General features: G+C 38.2%; 3 protein-coding genes across 4 annotated transcripts; 2 read left to right on the top strand and 1 right to left on the bottom strand.

Moving 5' to 3' along the window:
* The first annotated feature begins 260 nt into the window (after positions 1-260).
* Positions 261-1189, top strand: LOC130724168 (uncharacterized). The gene is made up of 3 exons (XM_057575344.1): positions 261-457; positions 564-609; positions 819-1189. The coding sequence occupies exons 1-3, from the start codon at positions 317-319 to the stop codon at positions 884-886; spliced, it is 255 nt and encodes an 84-aa protein (XP_057431327.1). The 5' UTR covers positions 261-316; the 3' UTR covers positions 887-1189.
* Positions 1190-2475: 1286 nt separating this feature from the next.
* On the bottom strand, positions 2476-3604 carry LOC130724167 (peptide methionine sulfoxide reductase B5-like). Its single transcript, XM_057575343.1, has 3 exons — positions 3303-3604; positions 3031-3187; positions 2476-2814 (listed from the first exon to the last, which is right to left on the bottom strand). The coding sequence occupies exons 1-3, from the start codon at positions 3395-3397 to the stop codon at positions 2656-2658; spliced, it is 411 nt and encodes a 136-aa protein (XP_057431326.1). The 5' UTR covers positions 3398-3604; the 3' UTR covers positions 2476-2655.
* Positions 3605-5073: 1469 nt separating this feature from the next.
* LOC130724166 (SAC3 family protein B) lies at positions 5074-22511 on the top strand. 2 transcript variants are annotated; one of them, XM_057575341.1, is made up of 15 exons: positions 5074-5308; positions 5764-6315; positions 7354-7503; positions 8380-8613; positions 9813-10037; positions 15566-15819; positions 16255-16355; positions 16452-16667; positions 18040-18267; positions 18346-18437; positions 18516-18609; positions 19010-19099; positions 19273-20024; positions 20153-20267; positions 20625-22511. In XM_057575341.1, the coding sequence occupies exons 1-15, from the start codon at positions 5181-5183 to the stop codon at positions 22332-22334; spliced, it is 4941 nt and encodes a 1646-aa protein (XP_057431324.1). In that variant the 5' UTR covers positions 5074-5180; the 3' UTR covers positions 22335-22511. The 2 variants fall into 2 exon arrangements, with proteins under 2 accessions (XP_057431324.1, XP_057431325.1); XM_057575342.1 differs by lacking the exon at positions 8380-8613.
* The last annotated feature ends 1553 nt before the right edge of the window (positions 22512-24064 follow it).

Below are 24064 nucleotides of genomic sequence, written 5' to 3'. Positions count from 1 at the left end.
TAAGCTCTTATGCCAGTGTTTGAGAGAGCTTATGCAAACAGCTTATGGTCTGCCATAAGCTATTTTCAGCTTATTTTCATAAGCTATCCTGAAACAGCTTATGCTTATACACAGCTTATTTTTAATTTATTTCAATAAATTTTTAAAAATAGCTTATGACCATAAACGCTTAATTAAGTTGTTTATCCAAACGGGGCCTTTATGCAAGAAATTAATAAAAGTGCTTTTGCTTTTGGCTCTTCTAACCAAAAGCAAGAAATTTTGCAAGCCGAAATAAAATTTGGTCAAGAGTCTGGAGCATTTTTGCGGAGTCAAAATGGACAAAACGCCGGTGAACCAGAGCGGAGCGAAACCGTTGATTCCGCCGCCGCAACCCCTTCACCAGAGCGACGCCGACGAGGATGACGAGAACGTTAAACAGCTCGACGAGTGTTCTTCTCTCTATCTATTGATGCAGGTGAACCTCATTGCCTTCGTTACTTTCCCTCCCTTAAACCCTAAACCCCTCAATTTTCATAATCATCATCGAACTCATCGATTCCACTCTTCCCCTTGATTCTCAGGATTGCGTTGTTCGATCTAACAGGAATTGGAAAGAATGCCAGCAAGGTTAGACAATGTTTCATTCGCACTTCTCTGTTCCTGAATTTTTTGTTGAATTTATGAGAAAACTCTGTTTGTTTGTTCAATTGGAATCTTGATAACTGTGTATTGATTCATTTGGTGAATTTTATTTGTTGAAGTTTAAATTGTTTTCTGTAGAAAGTTTACAATTCCATGCTTGTGTTGAGATTAACTATTGTTGGAACTTTTGGCAGAAGTACAAGCTCTGAGGGAATGCATTGAAAAGAGAAAGAAGCAAGAGATACACAACTCAGGCAAGTAAGAATTTGCAGGGATGGGATTTTGTGTTGACTATGAAGTCATGTACTGTGCTTCCTTGTTAATGTTGTTGTTCAGTTCATGGTATTACACTGATGTATGTACAGACTACAGAGTACAGACACTTCAACCCACACACCAGAATGAACATTTCTGGAGCATAATTCAATTGAATGTTATTTACATTGGACTTGGGAAAATGGAACTTTTGTTCAGTGATCTATAGGTAAACAGTGCTTGAAAGTATAAGCATCAGTTCCACCTTGTTGGACTTGCTTTTGCTTGTTAAAATGATTTGAATTACACATTTTTTGCTGTTTGATGATGGTGTGTTGCATGAATAATAACTGGTCAAGCGCTAGACAATTTGGCACCATGACTTCTAATGATCATCATAGCTTGTGAAGAGCAATGGTGCAAGTGAAATTAGTCTTTTACGTGCTAACAAAAGGGTGATTTTAGCTGTAAAAGTTCTTACGAGGCTTGATATAATGGCCTTATTATAGAGCTGCTGAGGGGGCTTGGTTTAATTTGTAGATGCGCCTGAGTCATCAAAATTTGTCTTTTGCGTTTAGAGTTCTCAGTAGCCATGGTCCAGTACGTAAGCACTTCCAATCTTGTCTAACATGATTTTTTATGTTTGAGTTGAATTCTTAGAAGTACTTTGGGCTGATAAAGCAAAATTATCAATCTTTTGAGTTAACATGATTTTAGCTTTTTTACAAGACACTTTTATCATTTTTTCCTGTAAAAATCACGTTTGTATAAACATACAACAACTCTTCCTATGCTTACGTAGCCGGTCCCAAGCCCGAACAAAGGATGATGGTTGTATTAGATCTCACCAACCAACGTAAAACTTGTCGATATTTTCAATATGGATCTAACACTTTTGTATAAACATCTTCATATATGAATTACCTCATTTTTCAGCCCAAACTCAATTTTATTATAATTAATTTTGTCAAAACCAGTTACATCCAAATCACGTTTGTATAAACATACAACAAGTCTTCCTATGCTTACGTAGCCAGTCCCAGGCCCGGATAAAGGATTCACCGACTGTTTCATAACAAGGGCTTGGATGGGTGGTTGAGGGGTGATGACATTGGCGGTGGAGACCTTGTTGAAGAGGGTGACATCCGAGTTTGCACATATATTTCGATAGGATCACATGGCGGAACGAAGGTCGAGATGGGGCCTGCACCAAGATGGCTTGATGTTGGTCCAACTCAAGTGTTGTTGTGTTTAGCTTCTTCCGGCGAAGCAAAAAAGGGGCGGAAAAAGGAGGTGGCTGCGCTGTTGTGGAAATGGGTTATCACAAATCTCATAGAGACATGGGTTGGGGTTTTGCAATCAATAAATGCTAGTGTTTGAGAGAACTTATGACGTGTTTGGATGCGTCAGTATGAAAACGAAAAATAACTTGTGAACAAAAAGTGTTTTAAAATGTGCAATTTTTCTGTTTTCATACTATCCAATTAGCACACAAACAAACAAGTTCTTAATCAAACGGTTTACTTAAACGCAATCTTTGTTTAAAAAAACTAGTACCAAAATCGTGCAAATTTCAAACCAGAGGACACAATGTAATTAGATATAAGTTTATCCATCCTGCCAAAATGATTTTATTATTTCAATTCAAGTACCATCGATGGTAAGTCATTCAAGCTTATTATCAAAATAGTCTTTAGAATCACCACAGTACACCAGATAAGTCTAAACAACACAAGATTTCAATCCTCCTATAAACTACGGTTTGACATTCATGGCTCATGCAGAAGCATTTCCAGGAATAAACTTGACAGAAACACTATTGACACAATGACGTTCATCAGTAGGAGTCTTGAATCCCTCCCCTTTGAAAACATGCCCCAAGTGCCCTCCACAAGCTGCACAGGTTATCTCAGTCCTCCTACCATCCGGATCCGGCTGCAAATCAATAACAAGTTCCACGCATAATCACATTTCAATTGCAAGTTCCAGACAAAAATGTTACAGGAAAATTCAATGTTCAAGAATCATGTTTGGATACACAATGAAAAACACACGACAAACAGCCTCAAAAGCCAAAAGCTAAGTGAGGATGTTTATGTGAATGTGATTTTTCACCGTGTATCCAATAAGTCCGAGAAAAAAAACACTTACAGAGCGATTGATAGCTCCAGGCAAACCCTCATAATAAGCAGGCCAACCACAACCAGAATCAAATTTGGTAGAAGACTTGTAAAGAGGAGTTCCACATCCAGCGCAATTGTAAATTCCTTCTTCATAGAATTTGTTATATTCTCCGGTACCCTTCAATCTGCACAAGTTTTCATTGTAACAAAACAAGTTACAATCCAATTTCATGCAATCCAATCCAAAAAACACAGAGAAGAACAACAAAAGAGAAAAGAGATTGGGAAATTACTACTCACTCGGTCCCTTTCTCGCGAAGGATCCGAAACTGCTCAGGGGAGAGAATGGCCTTCCATTCCTCCTCTGATTTGTGAACAGGCGTTGATGATGCCATTGTCTTTGGTTGATTTCGCCGCACAACACAACAGTCACTAGCAGAGTGCGTATGATGGAGAATGCCCTGGCCTTTGTTGTATATATAGTGCTCGATGGATTGAGACAGAACCTGGATGTGAAAACAGATTGAGATGGAAGATTTTCTGAGAAAATGAACTTGGACGGAAAATTGGGTCAAAGACAGTGAGCTAAGATTTCTGGAGTGGAGACGCGTGGCATGCATATGGAGTTGCTTTCTTATGCCTTCTGTCACTGCGGGTAATCATTTCATGATAATTTTGCAGTTTTTTTCCCCTAAATAACATTAAAAAGGGCTAATTTTGTATATCAGAATATTTTATTTTATTTAAAATAAAATTAGTGTGAATGCTTCTAAAATGTGGTCTTAGGTAGCATAATATGATTTAAGTGTCAATGTAAAACTATTTCACGCTAATTAAACTTGAAAAATAAATGATTATCTAAATAACGCTTCAATTGAAAAATAATTTTGAAAGGAATTTATGGACTCCACACACTGCAGACACTTAGGTGACACTAAATTTTGTGACGATTAATTTTGTATTTTTACTTTTAGTTTTCACTTTTTGGTGGTAAACATCTCCACACCTGATAGTGTCGAATGATGTCCCCTATATGTAGCTTATGTATCGCCATTGAACAATTTACCTCAATAGGTTATTTTTTACATGGTGGAAGGTGATGTGAAAATAGTTTCAATGGCTAAGGAAGATTAGGTGTTTTTAAGCCAACAAAAAGACATAAGAACAGGTACCTCCCTTGATGTTGATGACCAATTGGATGCCAATAGCGCATCAAACGCTATTAGTTGCACTAACCAACATGAAGTCATTGGATTTTGATCGAAGGTTATCTCAATGTGTTTGTTTTTCGTGCTGTGAACATCCCAAATGTACATCTGCACGAATTATGAAGAATGAAAGCCGATAAAACCAAAGAATAGGATTGAATGAATGCACTCTTACATCTTTCTATTGAAACAAATATACACACGTCGGTCAGAGGCAGGTGAGTGACGTTATCTACTTGGGCGTCATAATGAGGCATTAGAGTGTCGATAGGTGAATGAGTCACTTCAAGTGTGCAAACTTGACAAAGTTAAAGTCAGTAGCCTTGCTTGATGCCTACTCACTTGCACGACTTATTAAGTTTGACCTAGTTGACATTATTTGTGGAACAAGAAGCGGAAAAATCTGGAAATGTTAATCATATTACTCTTGCCACTATTCCAATGTGAATGCGATAGGACATCTATTGATATCTCAATTTGCTCATTTTCACTAATTAAAAAATGATTTGATTATTGAATCGAACCAATTATATACCTAACTCTGAGTTCCAATTGGACCGACGAGTTCGAGTTCTAACCATGTTTCATGAACATATTATAATTGATTACATTTTTTTACTAGAAATTCAAGTTTTTTAGTGTGTATTTAAAAATAGATTTCCCCATCAAAATCATTTTTTCTTCCAATATATTTACAAAATTATTATGTACATTTTACTATGTAATATATTTATTCAGTTTATTTAACTTAAAAAGTAAATTACAATGGGAGAAGAATAGTCCAGCATCACTTTCTGACTGTAAAATCTAATTTATATAATTTTTTAATCAAATAGAATCTAATTCAAAAAAAGAATTTAAATAGAAAAGGGATGAAGTGGTGGCCGGCGAGTAATTCGACGGCATACTTGGCTGCTGAACAAGCGAGGGAGGCAGAGTGGTTTTCGAATTCCGACGAAGAAGAAGAAGAATGTCTTCGTATGCGGGATTTGGGAAGGGTTCTGGACCCTCCGCACCTCCCAAATCCCAACCCTCTTTCGGCGCAAACGACCCTTTCTCTCGCCCTCATCCTCCTCCTCCTCCTTCTCTCCCTTCCAGGTATCTCAATCTTCCTTCAAATTTCAATTTCAATTTCAATTTCAATTTCAATTTCAATTTCACTTCACGCACGAAAAAACCACTTGCTATTTGTCAATAAGCATTCAACACTTCCCCTTTATCACACTATACACCCCAAATTGCATGATTTAGGTATCTTGGATCACATCTTATGAACTGAAATTGATGAAAATGGAGTCATCGGTGATAGTATAGTGCTTTGTGAACTGATAGTAATGACTTTTGTAATTTGTTCACCAATGATGCTGTGTGGTAGTGAAAGTAAATTGCCCCAGAATGATAAATCAGTGAGATTGTTGAGGTGGGTAGCTTGAATAAGCATGGAAAGATAAGAACTTTAGTAGTATTGCACTGATATTGCTCGAAAATAGGGAGAAAATGAGTAATGATTTTCATTGCGTTATACATTATTGATAGTTCATGTTTTCTTTCAGGTCCACTGAGCCTTCTGCTTGGGGTGATAGGCAGAAACTGCTCTATAATGATTTGGATACCCATGCTCCTGAAAGGCCCTCTTCAGTCACCACATTTATTGCTTCACGTGATTCCATGTCTGGTGTTACAGCCAGAGTCTCCAGGTTTCCAAACCCAGAGAGAACAAGGTCTCCTCCTATATCGTATGCGGATGTTGTTGGTTTGAGGAACTCGAGTCAAACTTTCGTAAGAAATCCTCCTATATCATATGCGGATGTTGATGATATGAGGAACTCAAGTCAAACTGTCCCAAGAAATCCTCCTATATCATATGCGGATGTTGATGATTTGAGGAACTCAAGTCAAACTCACGTAAGAAACCCTCCTATATCATATGCGGATGTTGATGATTTGAGGAACTCAAGTCAAACTCACGTAAGAAACCCTCCTATATCATATGCGGATGTTGTTGGTTTGAGGAACTCAAGTCAAACTGTCCTAAGAAATCCTCCTATATCATATGCGGATGTTGATGATTTGAGGAACTCAAGTCAAACTGTCCAAAGAAATAAGTAAGTTAACATCACCATATATACTTGCTTATTTCTTTAAACTTATAATATATCAAAGCGCTTGCATCGACATTTGCTTGTTTAGATTGGAATATCATGTGTGTGTGTATATATATAAAGCAAAAATATGTCAATCAGCCATATTGACTAAACTTCTGCTGCGTGGGTTGGCCTTTAAATAATTATTATTAGTTGACTAGTTGTTTTGAGCTTTATCAAGGAACATTTTCCTGTGTAAAATTCCTTATGGATTTCAGTTTATTATATCAAGATGGATAACAGAAATTGGCAAATGGAATAGATTGTCTAGACCCTTTTTGGTGTTTCCTTATGTTGGGAAAACCATATGTATTTTAGATGTAAATTTGGATTCTATGTGTTACTAGTGACTGTGGGGCATCATCCTATGTCTATGACTTCAAAGAAAAGTGTGAAGTCCTGTTTCCATGTTCTAGTTTTTCTGTTTTTGCTCCTTTAAAAAATTATGCCTATTTTCTATATATTTGTTCATATATATATTGGGATAATAGCTCTTTTTATGTTCTGGCCAAGGAAAGCCAATTTATTATTGACATTCATTGTGATGTTAAGATGGATGAGTGGCTACAAAAAATATGATAAGATTAGAAAAACAGACATTAGGGAGAAAGTTGGGGTAACTCTGATTACAGAAAAGATGATAGCGTTGCGTCTTAGATTGTTTAGACCTGTATGGAAAAGACCTATAGAAGCACATGCTGTAAGGGGCAAGGGCGGTTGACCAGATGGAGAAGAGTCCGTAAGTTCGAGGTAGAGAAAGACATAGGAAAACAATGGGCCAAGCTAAATAATCTATCTGTAAACTTAATTTATGACAGAGCATTGTTGTTTAGACTTATTCATACAGTCAACTCCAACTAGTGGGGAAGAACTTGCTTGTTTTTACTCTTACGTTCTTTGAGTTATAAGTTTTTTAAATTTATCATGAGTTGTCTTGCCTAGTGGCTTTATCTTTTTGTGCCACTATCTGACTTTGTGCATTGCTGCTGGTTGCTGTAGCCGCTCAGGTTTGCTTATTGATGACCATGGTCACTTACTCCCTCAAACATCACAATCACCTCCTTTGTTCCCTGTAAATTATCAACCTCCGGCACCTGTAAATTATCAACCTCTTCGGAATTTTCAAGGTCCTTCAATTTCTGTTCAGCAGTAAGTTTTAGATTATGCTCTTCCTCGCTCACTTCCCCTCCTCCCCTTCTTCATTGTATTTCTATGGGTGTCTCCATGTGCATATATGAATTAGGAAGTTAAAGTTGAAGTTGTTATTGAATCTCAATGTATGTTAATGTATGTAATATTGCATTTTGTTCTATAAAATTATTCATACTTCAGGGGCATGTCTTTTGCATGACATTCCATGGTTTCGAGTTTCAATGCCAGTAGTGGGTTAAAGCATTGCTGTATGATTGTTAGTTACTCTTTTTGTGATTTAACAATTCTTCAACCCATTGGTCAGTTGTACATTTGGATTCTTTAGCATATGTGGTTAATGGGCTGGACTTTTTGGATTTTCTCTTTTGTATTTTCCAAGCATTCCTTGCAAATGTTTGCTCCTTCTAGATTCTGGCTTGCTTGTCACAGCCCATCATTTATTAAAGAATCCTTTCATTTCATTTCATTTTGAAATTCAGGATTTGGTATGTTTTAGAAGTTATCTTAACAAAATTTAGAAGTAGGAGCAGGGGAAACTATGTTTGTAATGTTGCCATTTTGTAAGTTTAGAATGTGCAGAGCATTAGGGGAGGAAGGTTAAATTAAATTATTCTAAAGGCGGTATTGTTGACTTAAGGTCAGATAAAATAACGTTCATATACAATTTTGTTGTTGTTGTTGTTATTGTGACTGGGATGGTTTGCCTTCATCTTAGATTTGTTTGCGTTGATTTGTTTTATATTTCCTAAATTCCCATGGTGACAATTGATCCATGTAGCCAATCCATACCAGTGGGCCAAGGCTTTTTTATCCCTTGCAGTAAGAAAATTTTACATCATCTTTGCCTTAGATCAAACTATTTTTATTATACAGGCGCGCTTTAGCTCACAACACATTGGATAGCCAGGCTAGTCTTTCAATCAATCACCCTAGCTCTAAGGTCCAGCAACTCCAGTCCTCAGTCTCTCCCAATATTAATTCTCAGAATCCTCTGCCTAGTCTTACCAAAGTATTTGACAGTCAAGGCTCAAAGAGAACTAGGTCCCCTCCTACACCATCTAACAGCATACAGGAGAATTTTAATGCTGCTCATAAGGACTTTAGAAGGTAATGACATGGATTTTTTTCTCACCTATTCTTGTACAGTAGTTCTTATTTTGTTGTTAATTTGGGAAGATTTTCTGTTAAAATTTGATTATCTTAGTTTATATGGAGTTATGGCAGCAGTATCTTGATTTTCATTCTGCCTAGCTGAATCAAATCTTAAATAAGTCCGTCCTACCTGTAGTTTCTAGAAAACAACTAACTAAATATGGACATCCAACTCCAAAAATATGAATCTTAACATTACCTTAAAATAAAAAGAATTGTAACATGCTTTAATAATGATTGTTTTGGTTACATTTTGAATTACTTTCTGTTTGTAGAGGTCTTCATTTCAAAAGTAAATATTCTCAAAAACATTGTTTTGTACTAGATGGGAAAGTGAGTAGAGGTTTTATGATTTAAAAGCTCTTCAGAAGGCCAACCAAATGTGTCCCACATCTTTGAAAGTAATGCTTATCTATTATCAATAAGCTATTAGTTTCAAATACTTCATCAAGAAGTCACATGTATCAAATGATTCCTATGGTTATGTTTAGATGTTTTGGTTGCTGTGGAATATAATTATTTGTCTGTTATTCTATTGTTTGGAAGTTGTTTATAGGATTGATGAAAGGATGGAAGAAAAAACTTACAAATTTTAAATTGTAATGTTATCCACATACAACATAATATAAAAAGTGAAGAAAAGGAAAAGTGGTACAGTCACCAATCACCATTATTCAAAAACAAAATAATGTAACCAATTGCAGCTTTATGGGTGTATCCTCCTCCCCTTCTAAATATCACTTCGCACAACATATGGGTGTATCATCCATATGATGGAATTACTTTACATCAATCCAAACTCAATTATTGAGAGAGTGAGAGGAAACTCTGGCTATAGTTTATATATAGGAACATTGAGGTTAAGTTACAAAGTAAATAAAGAAAGTTAATCACTTTATCTTTTACTTTTTAGTTGCCATAAGGGAAATCTACAATTCATTTTCTCCACATACAAAAAGGATGGTTTTTGTTTGCAACAATAGCATAGGAGTAGAAGGCATCCGTCATAACTATAAATATTTGGTGTTTCGAAAATATGAATTAAGCTTGCAGGTGTTAGTGCGGCTACTACAGCAATGATATCTCATTTATAAAGAATGAAGCAGAATATGCATTTGTTGAGCCTGATTTGTACTTTGTGGTTCTTCTTCCAGGCCTTCTATATCTCCTCCTAGATTGGGAAGTACCACAAATGTTCCAAGGACAGGCCCTCATTCTCAAACTCACCAAAAATCTTTGCCATCCAGTGTTTCTGAGGCCTCTGTAAGGAGGCCCATCAGCTCCACTGCTCCTAAAAGGACAAGGTCACCTCCTCCATCATTTTCTGCCAACGACAAACTGGAAGGAATCCCTATTCCCCTGGAAGATAACGCTGAACGGTAAGATATTTTGAACAATGGCACCAATATTTTTGTTCACTGTGTGTGTATGATGGAGTCCAGGGTCTCCAACAATCTGGCAATGCGCCCATGATTGCTGATGGGCCAGTAGGGCCCAAGGCTTGGAAAGTCTATTCTAGAAGAGTCAAGGGTGGCATGACTCATAGTTAGTTAGCCAAGGGGTGACGTGGGGGAAAGAGAGTATCATTCATGTAATCAAAAGGAGTGTGAGGAGAGAGAGGGAGGGTATTCTGTTAGGATCATTTTGTTAGAGAGCAGATTGCATTGTGCTGCAACTCTGTAGGAGCCTAGCTCTTGTCAGTGAAGAGGAATCCCCATTCCTCTCCTCTGTAATTCTTCATTCCATATTACTAATTAATACAAGTTCTTCCCTCTTAATTCCTTGCTGTTCTTATTTCTCTGAGTTTTATCATTTGGTTCCTAACAATTTGGTCCGACCTACCGGATTCCAAATCGAGGAAGAGCCAGTGAATGCCACCCAGGAAACAGAACAAAGGAGCGAACAAAGAGATGGAGGCGAAAATCGCGACGCTGGAAGCAGAGCTTTCTGGAGTCAAGTCGTCTTTGACGTCGATGGAGCGTAACCAGGAGACGCTCATCGCGATGCTGGAGAAATCCATGGGCAAGGCAAGGCTCGATGGAGATTCCTCTGGCGACAACGCAACCCCTGAGAAGGAAACGGATCTGAGATCAGGATCGGGAAAGGGAAGCATGATCCGACTCACCGGAGACGTGCTTTCTGAGTTTCGACAATCAGCAAAGAAGGTGGAACTTCCTATGTTTGATGGCGATGATCCTGCGGGGTGGATTTCGAGGGCTGAAGTCTACTTCAGGGTCCAAGACACTCCATCGGAGGTGAGAACTAGCCTGGCTCAACTCTGCATGGAAGGTCCAACTATTCATTTTTTCAATTCACTTCTCAGCGAAGATGAGAATCTGACTTGGGATCGCCTCAAATGCGTGCTACTGGAGCGTTACGGAGGTCAGGGAGACGGCGACATCTACGAGCAGCTCACCGAGCTCCGACAACGGGGCACCGTGGAAGAATACATCACGGCCTTTGAGTACCTGACAGCGCAGATTCCGCGCCTGCCTGAGAAGTAGTTCTTGGGCTACTTCCTTCATGGATTGAAGGGGGAAATCCGGGGACGAGTCCGGAGCATGGTGACGATGGCGGATTTGAGTCGGATGAAGATCTTACAGATCGCGCGAGCTGTAGAGAGGGAGACGATGGACGATAATGGACCGGGTCATGCGCGCCCGACCCGCCCATCCTTTGGAGGCAATCGGGGCCATGGGTCAGGAACCAGTCGGGGCTCCGACTGGGTATTTGTCAAGGGAAACAAGGAGGCCAATAATGGATCGGGCTACAATAACCCGCGTTCCGGAGGTAATGGGCCTCGAGGGGACAAATCAGCCCAACCAGAGAAAAAGCGTCCAAATCCAAAGGATAGAGGCTTTACCCACCTCTCTTACAATGAACTCATGGAGCGAAGGCAGAAAGGTCTGTGTTTCAAGTGCGGGGGAGCTTTCCATCCTATGCACCAGTGTCCTGACAAGCAATTGCGGGTTTTGATCATGGAGGATGAAGAAGATTCTGAAGGAGCAGGCAACCTGTTAGCAGTCGAAGTCAATGAAGAGGAAGAGGTGTCGGATGGTGAGCTGGGATCCATGAGCTTGTTTCAGTTGGGGCAAATGGCAAGGGACAAACCTCAAACTATCAAACTATTGGGATTCATCCAAGGAATCCCAATTGTGATATTGATAGACAGTGGAGCAACACACAATTTCATTAGCACTTCACTGGTTCACAAGTTGGGGAAGGAAATCCTGGACACACCTTCTTTGAGGATCACCTTGGGTGATGGGTCTCGAGCAAGGACTCAAGGGAAGTGCCAGGGCTTGATGTTGGTCGTTGGGGATCACCCCTTATGTGTTGATGCACAACTCTTTGAGCTGGGAAATGTGGACATGATGTTGGGCATTGAGTGGCTCAGGACCTTGGGAGACATGATAGTCAACTGGGAAAAAAAGAAAATGAGTTTCTGGTCAGGGCATAAGTGGGTCACATTCCAGGGACATGACGAACAAGATGGTCTGCTAGTGGCTCTTCAGACTATGATGAGTAGATCTGAATTCGCAGGGTACTTAGGTAAAGAAAGAGTTGACCTGGAGCAAGTTAATAGTGGGGTGACAAGGGACCAACAGGCTGAGTTGGAGGAAATTCTGGACAAGTACTCAGTGATCTTCCAAGACCCCAAGGGATTACCCCCAAAAAGAAACAAGCAGCATACTATCACACTCAAAGAGGGAGAAGGACCTGTGAATGTAAGACCCTATAGATACCCTCACCACCAAAAAAATGAGATTGAGAGCCAAGTTAAAGAGTTGTTAGAAGGTGGAGTTATAAGGCATAGTACTAGTGCTTTCTCTAGTCCTGTGATCTTGGTGAGGAAGAAGGACCAAAGCTGGAGAATGTGTGTGGACTACAGGGCATTGAACAAAGCTACCATACCTGACAAATTTCCAATCCCCATCATAGAGGAATTGCTGGATGAACTTAATGGAGCTAAGTATTTCTCCAAGCTAGACCTTAAATCTGGTTACCACCAAGTAAGAGTTAAAGAGGAAGATGTTCACAAGACTGCCTTCAGGACACATGAGGGCCATTACGAGTATTTGGTCATGCCATTTGGCCTCATGAATGCCCCATCCACTTTTCAAAGCCTCATGAATGAGATTTTCAGAAACCTTCTCAGAAAAAGAGTGTTGGTGTTTTTTGATGACATATTGGTTTACAGCAAGGATTGGTCTTCACACTTGGAGCATTTGCAAGAGGTCTTAGACATATTACAAGTGCAAGGCTTGGTAGCTAATAAAAAAAAGTGTTTGTTTGGCAAGGAGAGAGTAGAGTATCTGGGACATTTAATTTCTGATAAAGGGGTGGAAGTTGATCCCAGCAAGGTGGACAGTGTCACTAGTTGGCCTACACCTAGAAATGTCAAAGGGGTGAGAGGATTATTGGGCCTCACTGGATATTATAGGAAGTTCATCAGGGATTATGGCAAAATAGCCAGACCCTTGACTGAATTGACCAAGAAGAATGGGTTTGAGTGGAATAACAAGGCTCAGGAGGCTTTTAACACTTTAAAACAGAAACTCACTACTTCACCTGTGTTGGCCTTACCAGATTTTTCCAAAGAATTCACTATTGAGTGTGATGCTTCAGGGGTAGGAGTAGGAGCAATCTTGCTGCAAGACAAACGACCCATTGCCTATTTCAGCAAGGCCTTAGGGGTAAGAAATCTTGCTAAGTCTGCATATGAGAAGGAGTTGATGGCTTTGGGGTTAGCAATTCAGCACTGGAGACCGTATTTGCTGGGAAGGCACTTTAAGGTGACCACTGACCAAAGAAGTTTGAAGGAATTGCTTCAACAGAAGGTGGTGACCATGGAGCAACAGAATTGGGCAGCCAAGTTGCTTGGGTTTGACTTCGAAATTAGCTACAAGCCAGGGAAACTAAACAAAGGTGCTGATGCACTTTCAAGGGTGAATGAGAATATGGAATTGCACCAGATGGGGTCTCATGTTGATTGGTTGGCAGGGAAGGATTTGAAAGAGGAAGTGAGTCAGGATGAGGAGTTGCAATTGATAATAAAGGCTGTACAAGAGAAGAAAGAAAGCTCTGTGGGATATTCTTATGACAATGGCATTTTGTTGTATGAAGGAAGGTTGGTTCTACCAAGGCATTCTTCTTTGATTCAGACTATGCTAAATGAATTTCATGCTACACCTCAAGGAGGACATTCAGGATTCTATAGAACTTATAGAAGATTGGCTGCTAATGTCTATTGGAGAGGTATGAAGGCTGCTGTACAGGATTTTGTGAAGCAATGTGATGTGTGTCAGAGGCAAAAGTACCTTGCAAGCTCTCCGGGTGGTCTTCTTCAACCCTTACCCATTCCTGATCGAATTTGGGAAGATTTGTCCATGGATTTCATCACTGGCCTTCCTAAGTCTAAAGGATATGAGGCAATTCTAGTGGTGGTAGATAGGCTATCAAAGTATGCTCATTTTATTCCTCTCAAGCACCCTTATACAGCTAGAAGCATAGCAGAGGTATTTGGGAAGGAAATAGTTAGGTTACATGGAGTGCCCTCTTCCATTGTGAGTGACAGAGATCCTATATTTGTAAGCAATTTCTGGAAAGAATTGTTTAAGCTTCAAGGGACTAAATTGAAGATGAGTACAGCCTACCATCCTGAGTCTGATGGGCAATCTGAAGTGGTGAACAGGTGTTTGGAAACATACTTGAGATGTTTCATTGCTGATCAACCCAAGTCTTGGGTCACTTGGATTCCATGGGCAGAGTATTGGTATAATACTTGCTTCCATGCTTCTACGGGTATGACTCCTTTTGAGGTGGTTTATGGGAGGTCTCCCCCTACTATTACACGCTGGATACAAGGTGACACCAGGGTGGAAGCGGTCCAAAAAGAGCTGTTAGAGCGAGATGAGGCTTTAAGACAGCTAAGGCAGCAGCTAACTAGAGCTCAGGATAGGATGAAACAGTTTGCTGACAGAAAAAGATGTGACAAAAGCTTTAGCATTGGAGAATGGGTCTTTGCTAAGTTAAGGGCCCACCGCCAGAAATCCGTCGTTACGAGAATTCATGCTAAGCTTGCAGCTAGGTACTATGGTCCTTATCCAGTGGTAGCTAGAGTAGGGGCAGTGGCTTACCAACTCAAATTACCTCCAGGGTCAAAGGTGCATCCCGTGTTCCATGTGTCACTTTTGAAGAAGGCTGTAGGCAATTACCAGGAAGGAGAAGAACTCCCTGATCTTGAAGGGGAAAGTGGTTCCCTTATTGAACCCTTGGCAGTTCTGGCAACCAGGTCAGTTCAATTTCAAGGGCAATCCACCAAGCAACTTCTCATTCAGTGGAAGGGACAACAACCTGAGGAGGCTACCTGGGAGGATGCTGAGATGATGCAAAGCCAGTTTCCTTCTTTTTGCCTTGAGGACAAGGCAAGTGTTCATGGAGGGGGCATTGATGGAGTCCAGGGTCTCCAACAATCTGGCAATGCGCCCATGATTGCTGATGGGCCAGTAGGGCCCAAGGCTTGGAAAGTCTATTCTAGAAGAGTCAAGGGTGGCATGACTCATAGTTAGTTAGCCAAGGGGTGACGTGGGGGAAAGAGAGTATCATTCATGTAATCAAAAGGAGTGTGAGGAGAGAGAGGGAGGGTATTCTGTTAGGATCATTTTGTTAGAGAGCAGATTGCATTGTGCTGCAACTCTGTAGGAGCCTAGCTCTTGTCAGTGAAGAGGAATCCCCATTCCTCTCCTCTGTAATTCTTCATTCCATATTACTAATTAATACAAGTTCTTCCCTCTTAATTCCTTGCTGTTCTTATTTCTCTGAGTTTTATCATTTGGTTCCTAACAGTGTATTTTATCTTAAATTTAATGTTTTTAAAGGATATTAATTCTTATTATGTTTTCAGCGAAATGTTAGCTAAGGCAAAGCGTTTAGCTCGCTTCAAGGTGGATTTAAGCAAATATGAAGAAAATAATGTTGATGTTTCAAATCAGACGGCTTCTGCAAATGGACATGAACCACCTGTGCTGAAGCAGAAATATGTGGGGGGGCAAATAATGGATTCAGCTGGCAACTTCACCAATAGCAATGCTGCTTCTGATATTGAAGGCTTGGAAACGTCCAATGTTATTATTGGCTTATGTCCAGATATGTGTCCTGGTATGATTCTCAGAGTTTAAATCTAAGAGTAAGCCTGTGAGATTGTTATATGTCCGTCTGATATATTATTTAAAATCTGCAATGAATTTTTTCAAGATGCTTTTGGAATTCCTTATTTGTTTTTGTTATGGGAAAGTCTAGTTTGATAGAAGTCCTTAATCCAGTGTTCATCTTGAAGTTTCTTTTAAGAGTAAAGGCTGAAAATTTTAGCCTAGATATGTGGTTGGTGGATGGGTTAAAGTGTTTGGGTCCACGGTCCACACATCCATCCAAGAGCTTATAAGCATGCCAATTCATTCTGAAAAAAATTCTGGCTATCTTGAATTTTCATTATGCCAATGTCTAGTATTTCTCTGCTGATAGTTTTACTTTATGGGTGTATAATCATGCGTTTTCAATAATTCAATTTTTTTTTCTATTCAATTTGTGTTTCAGAGTCAGAGAGGGGAGAGCGTGAAAGGAAAGGGGATCTTGACCAATATGAACGCTTGGATGGAGATAGAAATATAACCAGCAGACTCCTTGCAGTTAAGAAGGTGAGTATCATGTTACAAATACAGGAATACTTTGTTTTTCCTACAAAACAACATTAGTTTTTAATTATTAATAACATGAATAATCATTTATGACAGTATACTAGGACAGCAGAGAGGGAAGCCAACTTGATCCGGCCTATGCCCATCCTGCAGAAGACAATGGATTATCTGCTCACTTTGCTAGATCAGCCTTATGATGAGAGTTTTCTTCGTGTATACAACTTCTTGTGGGACAGGATGAGAGCAATTCGGATGGACCTAAGAATGCAACACATTTTCAATCAAGGGGCTATTACTATGCTGGAACAGATGGTGATTCCTTGTAGCCATATCATTAATGTCTGTTTGCATACATGTCAGTTAACATTTGGATCTAGTCATCCCTTTTAAGCTTATATAGTAAATACTAAGAGCTAGGGTTCAAAGTCCATTGGGCACACAGTTACTGCTTACCAATAGAAATATGTAACACCCATTACAAACCTAAAATATGGAAATATGTAAATGTATTTTCTGGGCTATTAAATTCTAACATTATGGACTCATCACTCAGGAACCGGGCTTGGTTTAGGCCTTAGGGTAATGGTCAACTATCTCTTGTTGGTCTAAGTTATACTGTTTGAATTCCTCTTGATTTGTTGTGCCAACCAAGGCCCTGACATGTTTTTGAACTTGGGCATCAGTACAAATGAGTGCACAGATTAAAGAACTTGGGTTCAAAGTCCATTGGGCATATGGTAACTGCTTACCAATAGAAATATGTAACGCCTGTTACAGACCAAAAATATGGAAATATGTAACTCATACTTTTTTTCCCCTAAATTTTAGTAGCATGAACCTATCACTCAAGGACCTTGCTTGGGTTGGAGTGATGGTAAACCATCTATTGTTGATCTGAGTTATGCTGTCTGAATTTCTCTTGATTTGTTTTGCTAACCGAGGCCTTAAATATTTTTGTACTTGGGCTTCTGTATGACTGTGCAAAGAACTTGGGTTCAAAGTTCATTGGGCCCGCAGTTTCTGTTTACAAATGGAAATATTCAACTCCCATTAAAAACCTAAATATGGGAATATGTAACTCATACGTCGTGTGCTATGAAATTTTAAGCAATATGAGTTTGAACTAAGGCATCTGTTGCTTTTAGCTTTCTGAATTTTTCCTTTTTTTTTTGATCTTGCCTGGTCTGGTGAACTGGGACATTGCTGCCTCTATTAGAATTCGGCTTAAGCCTAACTTTACCCAAAAAACTAGTTTAGGTGTGAAGATTGCTCTATCCTATAAAAGGACTTATTTAGCCATATTTCTAGTCAATGCAACATGGAGCTATTGTTAGATACCTTGACTTTCCAGTTTGTTTGGCTAATCCTTATATAGTATCATCTATATCATGTGCCAAAATAAGCATTCAATCCTTTCTTGTAATAATACATATAAAAACAAGACTATTGCTCTTTCTTAAGCGATGATATCATGATTTTGTTCATAGTTTGCTAAAACTAAAAGCTATATGGATTCAGACAGTCAATACCATATATATTTGGTGTTAATCTGTTTCATATTTATTTATTGGCAGGCAGAATAGTGTATTGAAAGTTCAGTTTGCTTTATAACAGTAGGAAACATTAGTTTGTTACAAAGCATTATTATGAAGACTAATGAAGCTGTTGAATTCCATGGTTTCAGATTAAACTGCACATCATTGCAATGCATGAATTATGTGAATACACTAAAGGAGAGGGATTCTCCGAGGGCTTTGATGCTCACCTCAATATTGAACAGATGAACAAAACTTCAGTTGAATTGTTCCAGATATATGATGATCACAGAAAGAAAGGAGTGAATATTCCCACAGAAAAAGAGTTTCGAGGTTATTATGCTCTTCTTAAATTGGATAAGCACCCTGGTTATAAAGTAAGTGTCCTTTCTAGTGCTTTGATCTTAAGTTTCATTTTCTATACAAAATCTAAGGAAATAAGCAACTTATGCTAGGTTGAACCTGCAGAGCTTTCCCTTGATCTTGCTAAGATGACTCCAGAGATAAGGCAGACACCAGAAGTCCTATTTGCCCGTAATGTAGCAAGGTTGTAATTCCCATAGAAGTTGTTACTTTCTGTTATGATGTTTGGAGTCTGCTCATTCCTCGTTGTTTGCTTTTCCAGAGCTTGCAGAACAGGTAATTTTATTGCCTTCTTTCGACTTGCAAGAAAAGCAACTTATCTTCAAGCTTGTCTGATGCATGCTCACTTTGCAAAGGTATTGAATATTCCTTTCTTTTATTTTGCGCTCAGCAAAGTCACTATGATACAGCTTAGGGCTGCCATGTATGGACTGGCTGTGCATTTACTCAATCTTTGCAGGCCATGTAGGAAATTGCTTTAGTTGGTCGGAGAGAAACTGCTATAGTTTCTTCTCTAAAATGAATGATAGATATGCAGTTTGCAATCAATTTACATGATGTATGACTATTTTCTTGCTCAGTTTTGCATAAAATATCTGTCTCAAGGTGCATAATTTTTACATGGACATCTGGGTAAAACTAATTCCATTTGATGTTGAATCTTCCAAACATCAGTGGAAACAAATTTGTGGAGTTCTCTTCAGTTAAAGGCCGGTAATTATGTGACTAACCTTTGTCTTGTGCCACCTTTACCAGTTGCGCACCCAGGCGCTTGCTTCTCTGCATTCTGGTCTACAGAATCAAGGTCTTCCTGTTGCTCATGTTTCTAACTGGCTTGCTATGGAGGTATATTTCTTGGATACATGTAGATGAGTGCTATCTCTTTTTTCCTTTTGCGTCAGCACCATGCACACGCTTATATCTGTGTGTGTGCGTGTTTTTTTTGGGGGGGGGGTAGGGGGTTTCTGTAGCAGGATTTTCCAACTTCCACTTACGTTGACCTTTGTCTTTATAATTAGGATGAGGGCATAGAAGGCCTCCTAGAGTATCATGGGTTCTCGATAAAAGTGTTTGAAGAACCATACATGGTGAAGGAAGGCCCATTTCTCAACGTTGATACTGACTATCCCACCAAGTGTTCCAAACTTGTGCACAAGAAAAGGTCTGGAAGGATAGTTGAGGATGTTTCACGATCAATTCAAGCCAAATCACTACCTGTTGAGACTATGAAAGAGATTCAGATGGAGGACACATACAAGCATGAGCCACAAAAAATTTCTGCTGCTGAAAATGCTAGTTCTGTGCAGAAGCCTGATGAGGAAATTCAAGTCTCTGAACCCATTTTCTCCCCAAAGTATATTAAACCAGGAAAGGCATTTAAGGAAATATATGGTGTTGTGGACAGTGGAAAACACAATATGCCTAGTACCCCTTCATCACCTTTAAGCTTCCCCTTTCCTAATATTATACCTGAACCACAACATACTAGAATCGACGGTTTGAAGAGTACCAATTCTGATTTGGTTGTGGGAGGCTCTCCAAGGAGAAAATTGCACTGTGATGTGGATGCAAAGCCATTGGAGATTATACCAAAAAGAACTACACCAGAAATTCCAATAGCTAATAGTTTTTTTGTGCCACCTCCTGCACAGAGCGTACCCATGGATGAGTCTACGTTTATCCACCAAGAACATGAAGATGAAATTCCTGAAGTTAGAGATAGTGATCACGATGAAGAAATTGCTGAGGCCAGGCTGAAGTTGCTTTTAAGGTCATTCCTTGTTCCATCCCGCAGTTTTAGATAAAGCAAATGAACTTCTCGCATATATTCTTATATGTTGCTGATTTTAATTCACTCTATTAATAATCAACATTATTCTGCCTTGTCTGCTCTGTCAGGTTATGGAGGAGACGAGCATCAAAATTAAGGATGTTACGGGAAGAGAGGCAATTAGCATCAAATGCTGCATTGGACTCATTACCATTGGGCCCTCCAATTAGGCATTATAGAGAAGTAAGTTTGATAAGGTTGTGTGAATTTTTTAGTAAATTGCTCTTCCAAGGATTGTTGCTTCTGATGGAGCTTCCTTTAAAAATTAACATGACTGAATAAAAATAATGAATCGCTTTGTTGATTTATCATTTTAATTTTTAAGACATTTGCTAATGACTTCCTGCTCTGCTGACCACTTCCAAATTCTGATTAATCCTGAAAATTGCTACTGAATTAGTAATACCTATTTCCATAATTGAATGGAGAAACAGAGTGCATGAACATTATCATTTACTGATGTTCATTTGCAGTACCCGAAAGTTTTTGACTAACGTTCACTTGATTTATTTGATGTGGTGGTTCCCTTTTCTGATGCAGCAACCTGGTAACTTTGACAAGTTTGACATTGATATAGCGATGAGGGAGAGATATGAAAAACAAGAAAAATCACAGTCAAGACTTGATGTTTCTGATATGGTTGCTGGTTCACTAAGCAGAAGAAATCCAGATGCTAAATGCTTGTGCTGGAAGATTATTCTAGGCTCTCAGATGGAAAGTGGAATGGAAATGGGAGCAGCAGGCTCGTGGTTAACCTCAAAGCTCATGCCTTCTTGTGATGATGATGATGTGGTTATTTCATCTCCTGGCTTGGTAATATGGAGGAAATGGATTTATAGTCAATCTGACATTGATCCTACCTGCTGCTTCTCTGTAGTTAGGGATACAGCATTCGGTAGTCTAGATGAGGCAGTATCAGGGGCTAGTGCAGTTTTGTTTCTTGTGTCTGAGAGCATCTCGTGGAAACTTCAGAGAGTTCATCTCCATAATCTTCTCATGTCAATTCCCTCTGGGGCTTGCTTGCCTCTACTAGTTCTGTGCAGTTCACACGATGAAGGGTTCTCTTCTGGTATAATTAACGAGCTTGGCCTTCAAGACATCGATAGATTTCGGGTTAGTAGCTTTAGGATTGTTTTTCTCAGGGAAAACCAGCAGATGGAACACTTGGGCGGGTTTTTCAGTGATACACGACTAAGAGAGGGGCTGCACTGGCTGGCAAGTGAATCACCCTTGCAACCTAACCTTCACAGCGTGAATACACTACAACTTGTTCATAGACATATCAATTCCTTCTCAGGGGAACATGACATCTCTAATAACTCCAAGTTGTGCCCTAATGACTGTATCTCATTGTTCAATGTAGCCTTAGACTGCTCAGTGCAGGAAATCGCTGCTGCCGCCAATTCAAATCCTGCTGGTTGGCCGTGTTCAGAAATCGGTTTGCTACACGAGTCTTGTGATGAAGATAGAGTAGTAAAAAATCACTTGCCAACTTTAGGATGGAGCTCAAATGCGAAAACTGAACCAATTACTTGTGCTTTGCAAAACTGCAAGCTCCCTGCTTTTGCTGATGATTTATCCTGGTTGGCCGGAGGTTCTAAAGCTGGACATGAAATTGAGAACCAGAGGATACAGCTTGAGAATTACCTGATCCAGTACATGACTCAAACCAGTAATATGATGGGACTTTCATTGGCAACGAACGAGGCACATGTTTTGACGCAAACCTGTGCTAGACTTGAGCTGTGTGGCTCAGGCTATTGTATAGTTCCACACTGGGGTATGATTTTTCGCCGCCTTTTCAACTGGCGATTAATGAGTTTATCTAGCAGGGAAAACTCCATGGCTTACATCTCAGAATGTCATCATCATGATACTCTGCCAAATGTGGGCTTTGAAGCATGTTTATCTTCATCTTATCATCCGAACACATCTTTAGATGAAATAATCAGTGTTAGCTGCAACTCTCCTCTTCCTGTTAATGACCAGCCAAGGCATGAAGAACATCAACATCTTCCGCAGAGGGATTCAAATGATGAGAGTAGTAACACCATGGATGCTGAAATAAATCTTCAACATCAAGAATCGCTAAGTATGAAAACTACTAGCACATATGGTTTAAACAATGCCAACAATGGAGCATTAATGAATAGGAAACCAAGCAAAGAAGCTGAGAAATTAAGCAAGCTATTGGAGCAATGTAACTTGCTGCAGGATAGCATAGATAGGAAGCTGTTTCCATACTTCTGATGGGCACGACTATTTTGCCTTTTTATTGTAATGTATCGTCAACTGAAGCAATAGAAAAGATTATTAATCTAATGTTTATTACAGAAAATTTTGTACCATAACAGAAAATGTACTTCTGGTTGGCTTTTAAATTTGGACCACTGTCAAGTGTCAATTCTATTCCACCCTCAACTTCAACTTAGAGTCAATATTGTTTTTTTGTGCTGATTGCGGCAATGATACGAGAAATCTATAATTAATATATAAAATAATAATAATAATGACGATAAATAACTAATCTTGTTGTTATGATGAAAAACTCAAGTGAATTACACCTTCCCATAAAAAACATGAATTTCACTTATAAAAAATAAATAAATAAATATACACACATATATTAAGTCATGTGACTTGATGTTTTAATCTTGACAATTCATGTTAGATTTAATGGTCACGATTTGATGCTCTAATCTCTCATAATAAAGATTGCTCTCACTTGATATATATGTATATATTTAAATTAAGTATATTAGATAAGTTTGAATTTAAGTATATTAGATATACTTAAATTTAATAATTTTTTTGGTATTCTAACTTTAATACTGAATACACTTTTTATATATAAAAAATAGTAATTAATTTAATTTATATTTATATTAAAAAAACTCATCAATTTGTGATTAATGATTAAAATAAAATTAATTTAAATTTTAATATATGAGAAATTGAAAAGTTTTGCAATTAGTTATAAATATTAAAAATTATTAAATACAAATTAATATTGTAATTAATGTAAAGGTCAAGTCAATTGTAAATTTTTAATTATTATTATTCTCATTATTATTTTTTATTAATTTTCCTAAAATTGTGACTAATAATTAAAATTTACATAGTATTAATATTTAATATTAAATATGAGAAATTGAATTTTTTTTACAATTATTAATTAATATAATGAATGATATAAGGTTATTAATAACTAATTAATATTTTATTAATGTGATTCAATTTCACTTTTAATTATTATTATTATTTTTTTAATTTTTTTCCCAAGTGTTGATTAATGATTAAACTTTAAATAATGATATTTTTTAATTTTTTAAATTGAAAAACTGAAATTTTACAATTAATAATTAATATAAATGTTATTAATAACTGACTATGATTGTTATTAATGTATACATATATTTTGACTGATGTGAACTAAGTCAAAGCGCTTTTACATTCATGTGCCAAAACAAAAATAAGTTTTCAACAGACTTTAAAAATCAAAATCAAATTAACTGTGTCATAAAAAATTGTATTTTTCAAAGGATATGGGAACAATTTTCATAATAGATTAATGAAGTGCATTTGAGTAGTTTACCACTTTGTGTGTACAGTAGTGATAAGAACAAGCACTGCTGTCAACGGTGGATACCCTTGAAATAAACAAAAACTAATTAATTTTTAGTTAATATGTTTATAGTCCCTGTAAAAAATAGGGGTGAAATGAATCTTGTCCCAAAAAAAAAACCATAGCTTTTAATCTGAACATTATTGAAATATGTGAAGTTAATCTTTATTGTACTTTTTGCAGCAGTTTTATGTATTTGTGGAATTTTTTAACCCCCACAAATTGTTTGTTCTTGGATTTAGTTTAACTGCCACAAAATGAACTAGGTGACTAATTTCACCCATTTCATTGATTGATGCGAGGACTAAAAGCTATGAAATGTTTTTAGAGGGATTAAATACAATTCACCCTATTA

The sequence above is a fragment of the Lotus japonicus genome, chromosome 6 (genome assembly GCF_012489685.1).
Source record: "Lotus japonicus ecotype B-129 chromosome 6, LjGifu_v1.2".
In the NCBI taxonomy this organism is placed as follows: domain Eukaryota; kingdom Viridiplantae; phylum Streptophyta; class Magnoliopsida; order Fabales; family Fabaceae; genus Lotus; species Lotus japonicus.
This window is presented reverse-complemented; position numbering and strand designations above follow the sequence as displayed.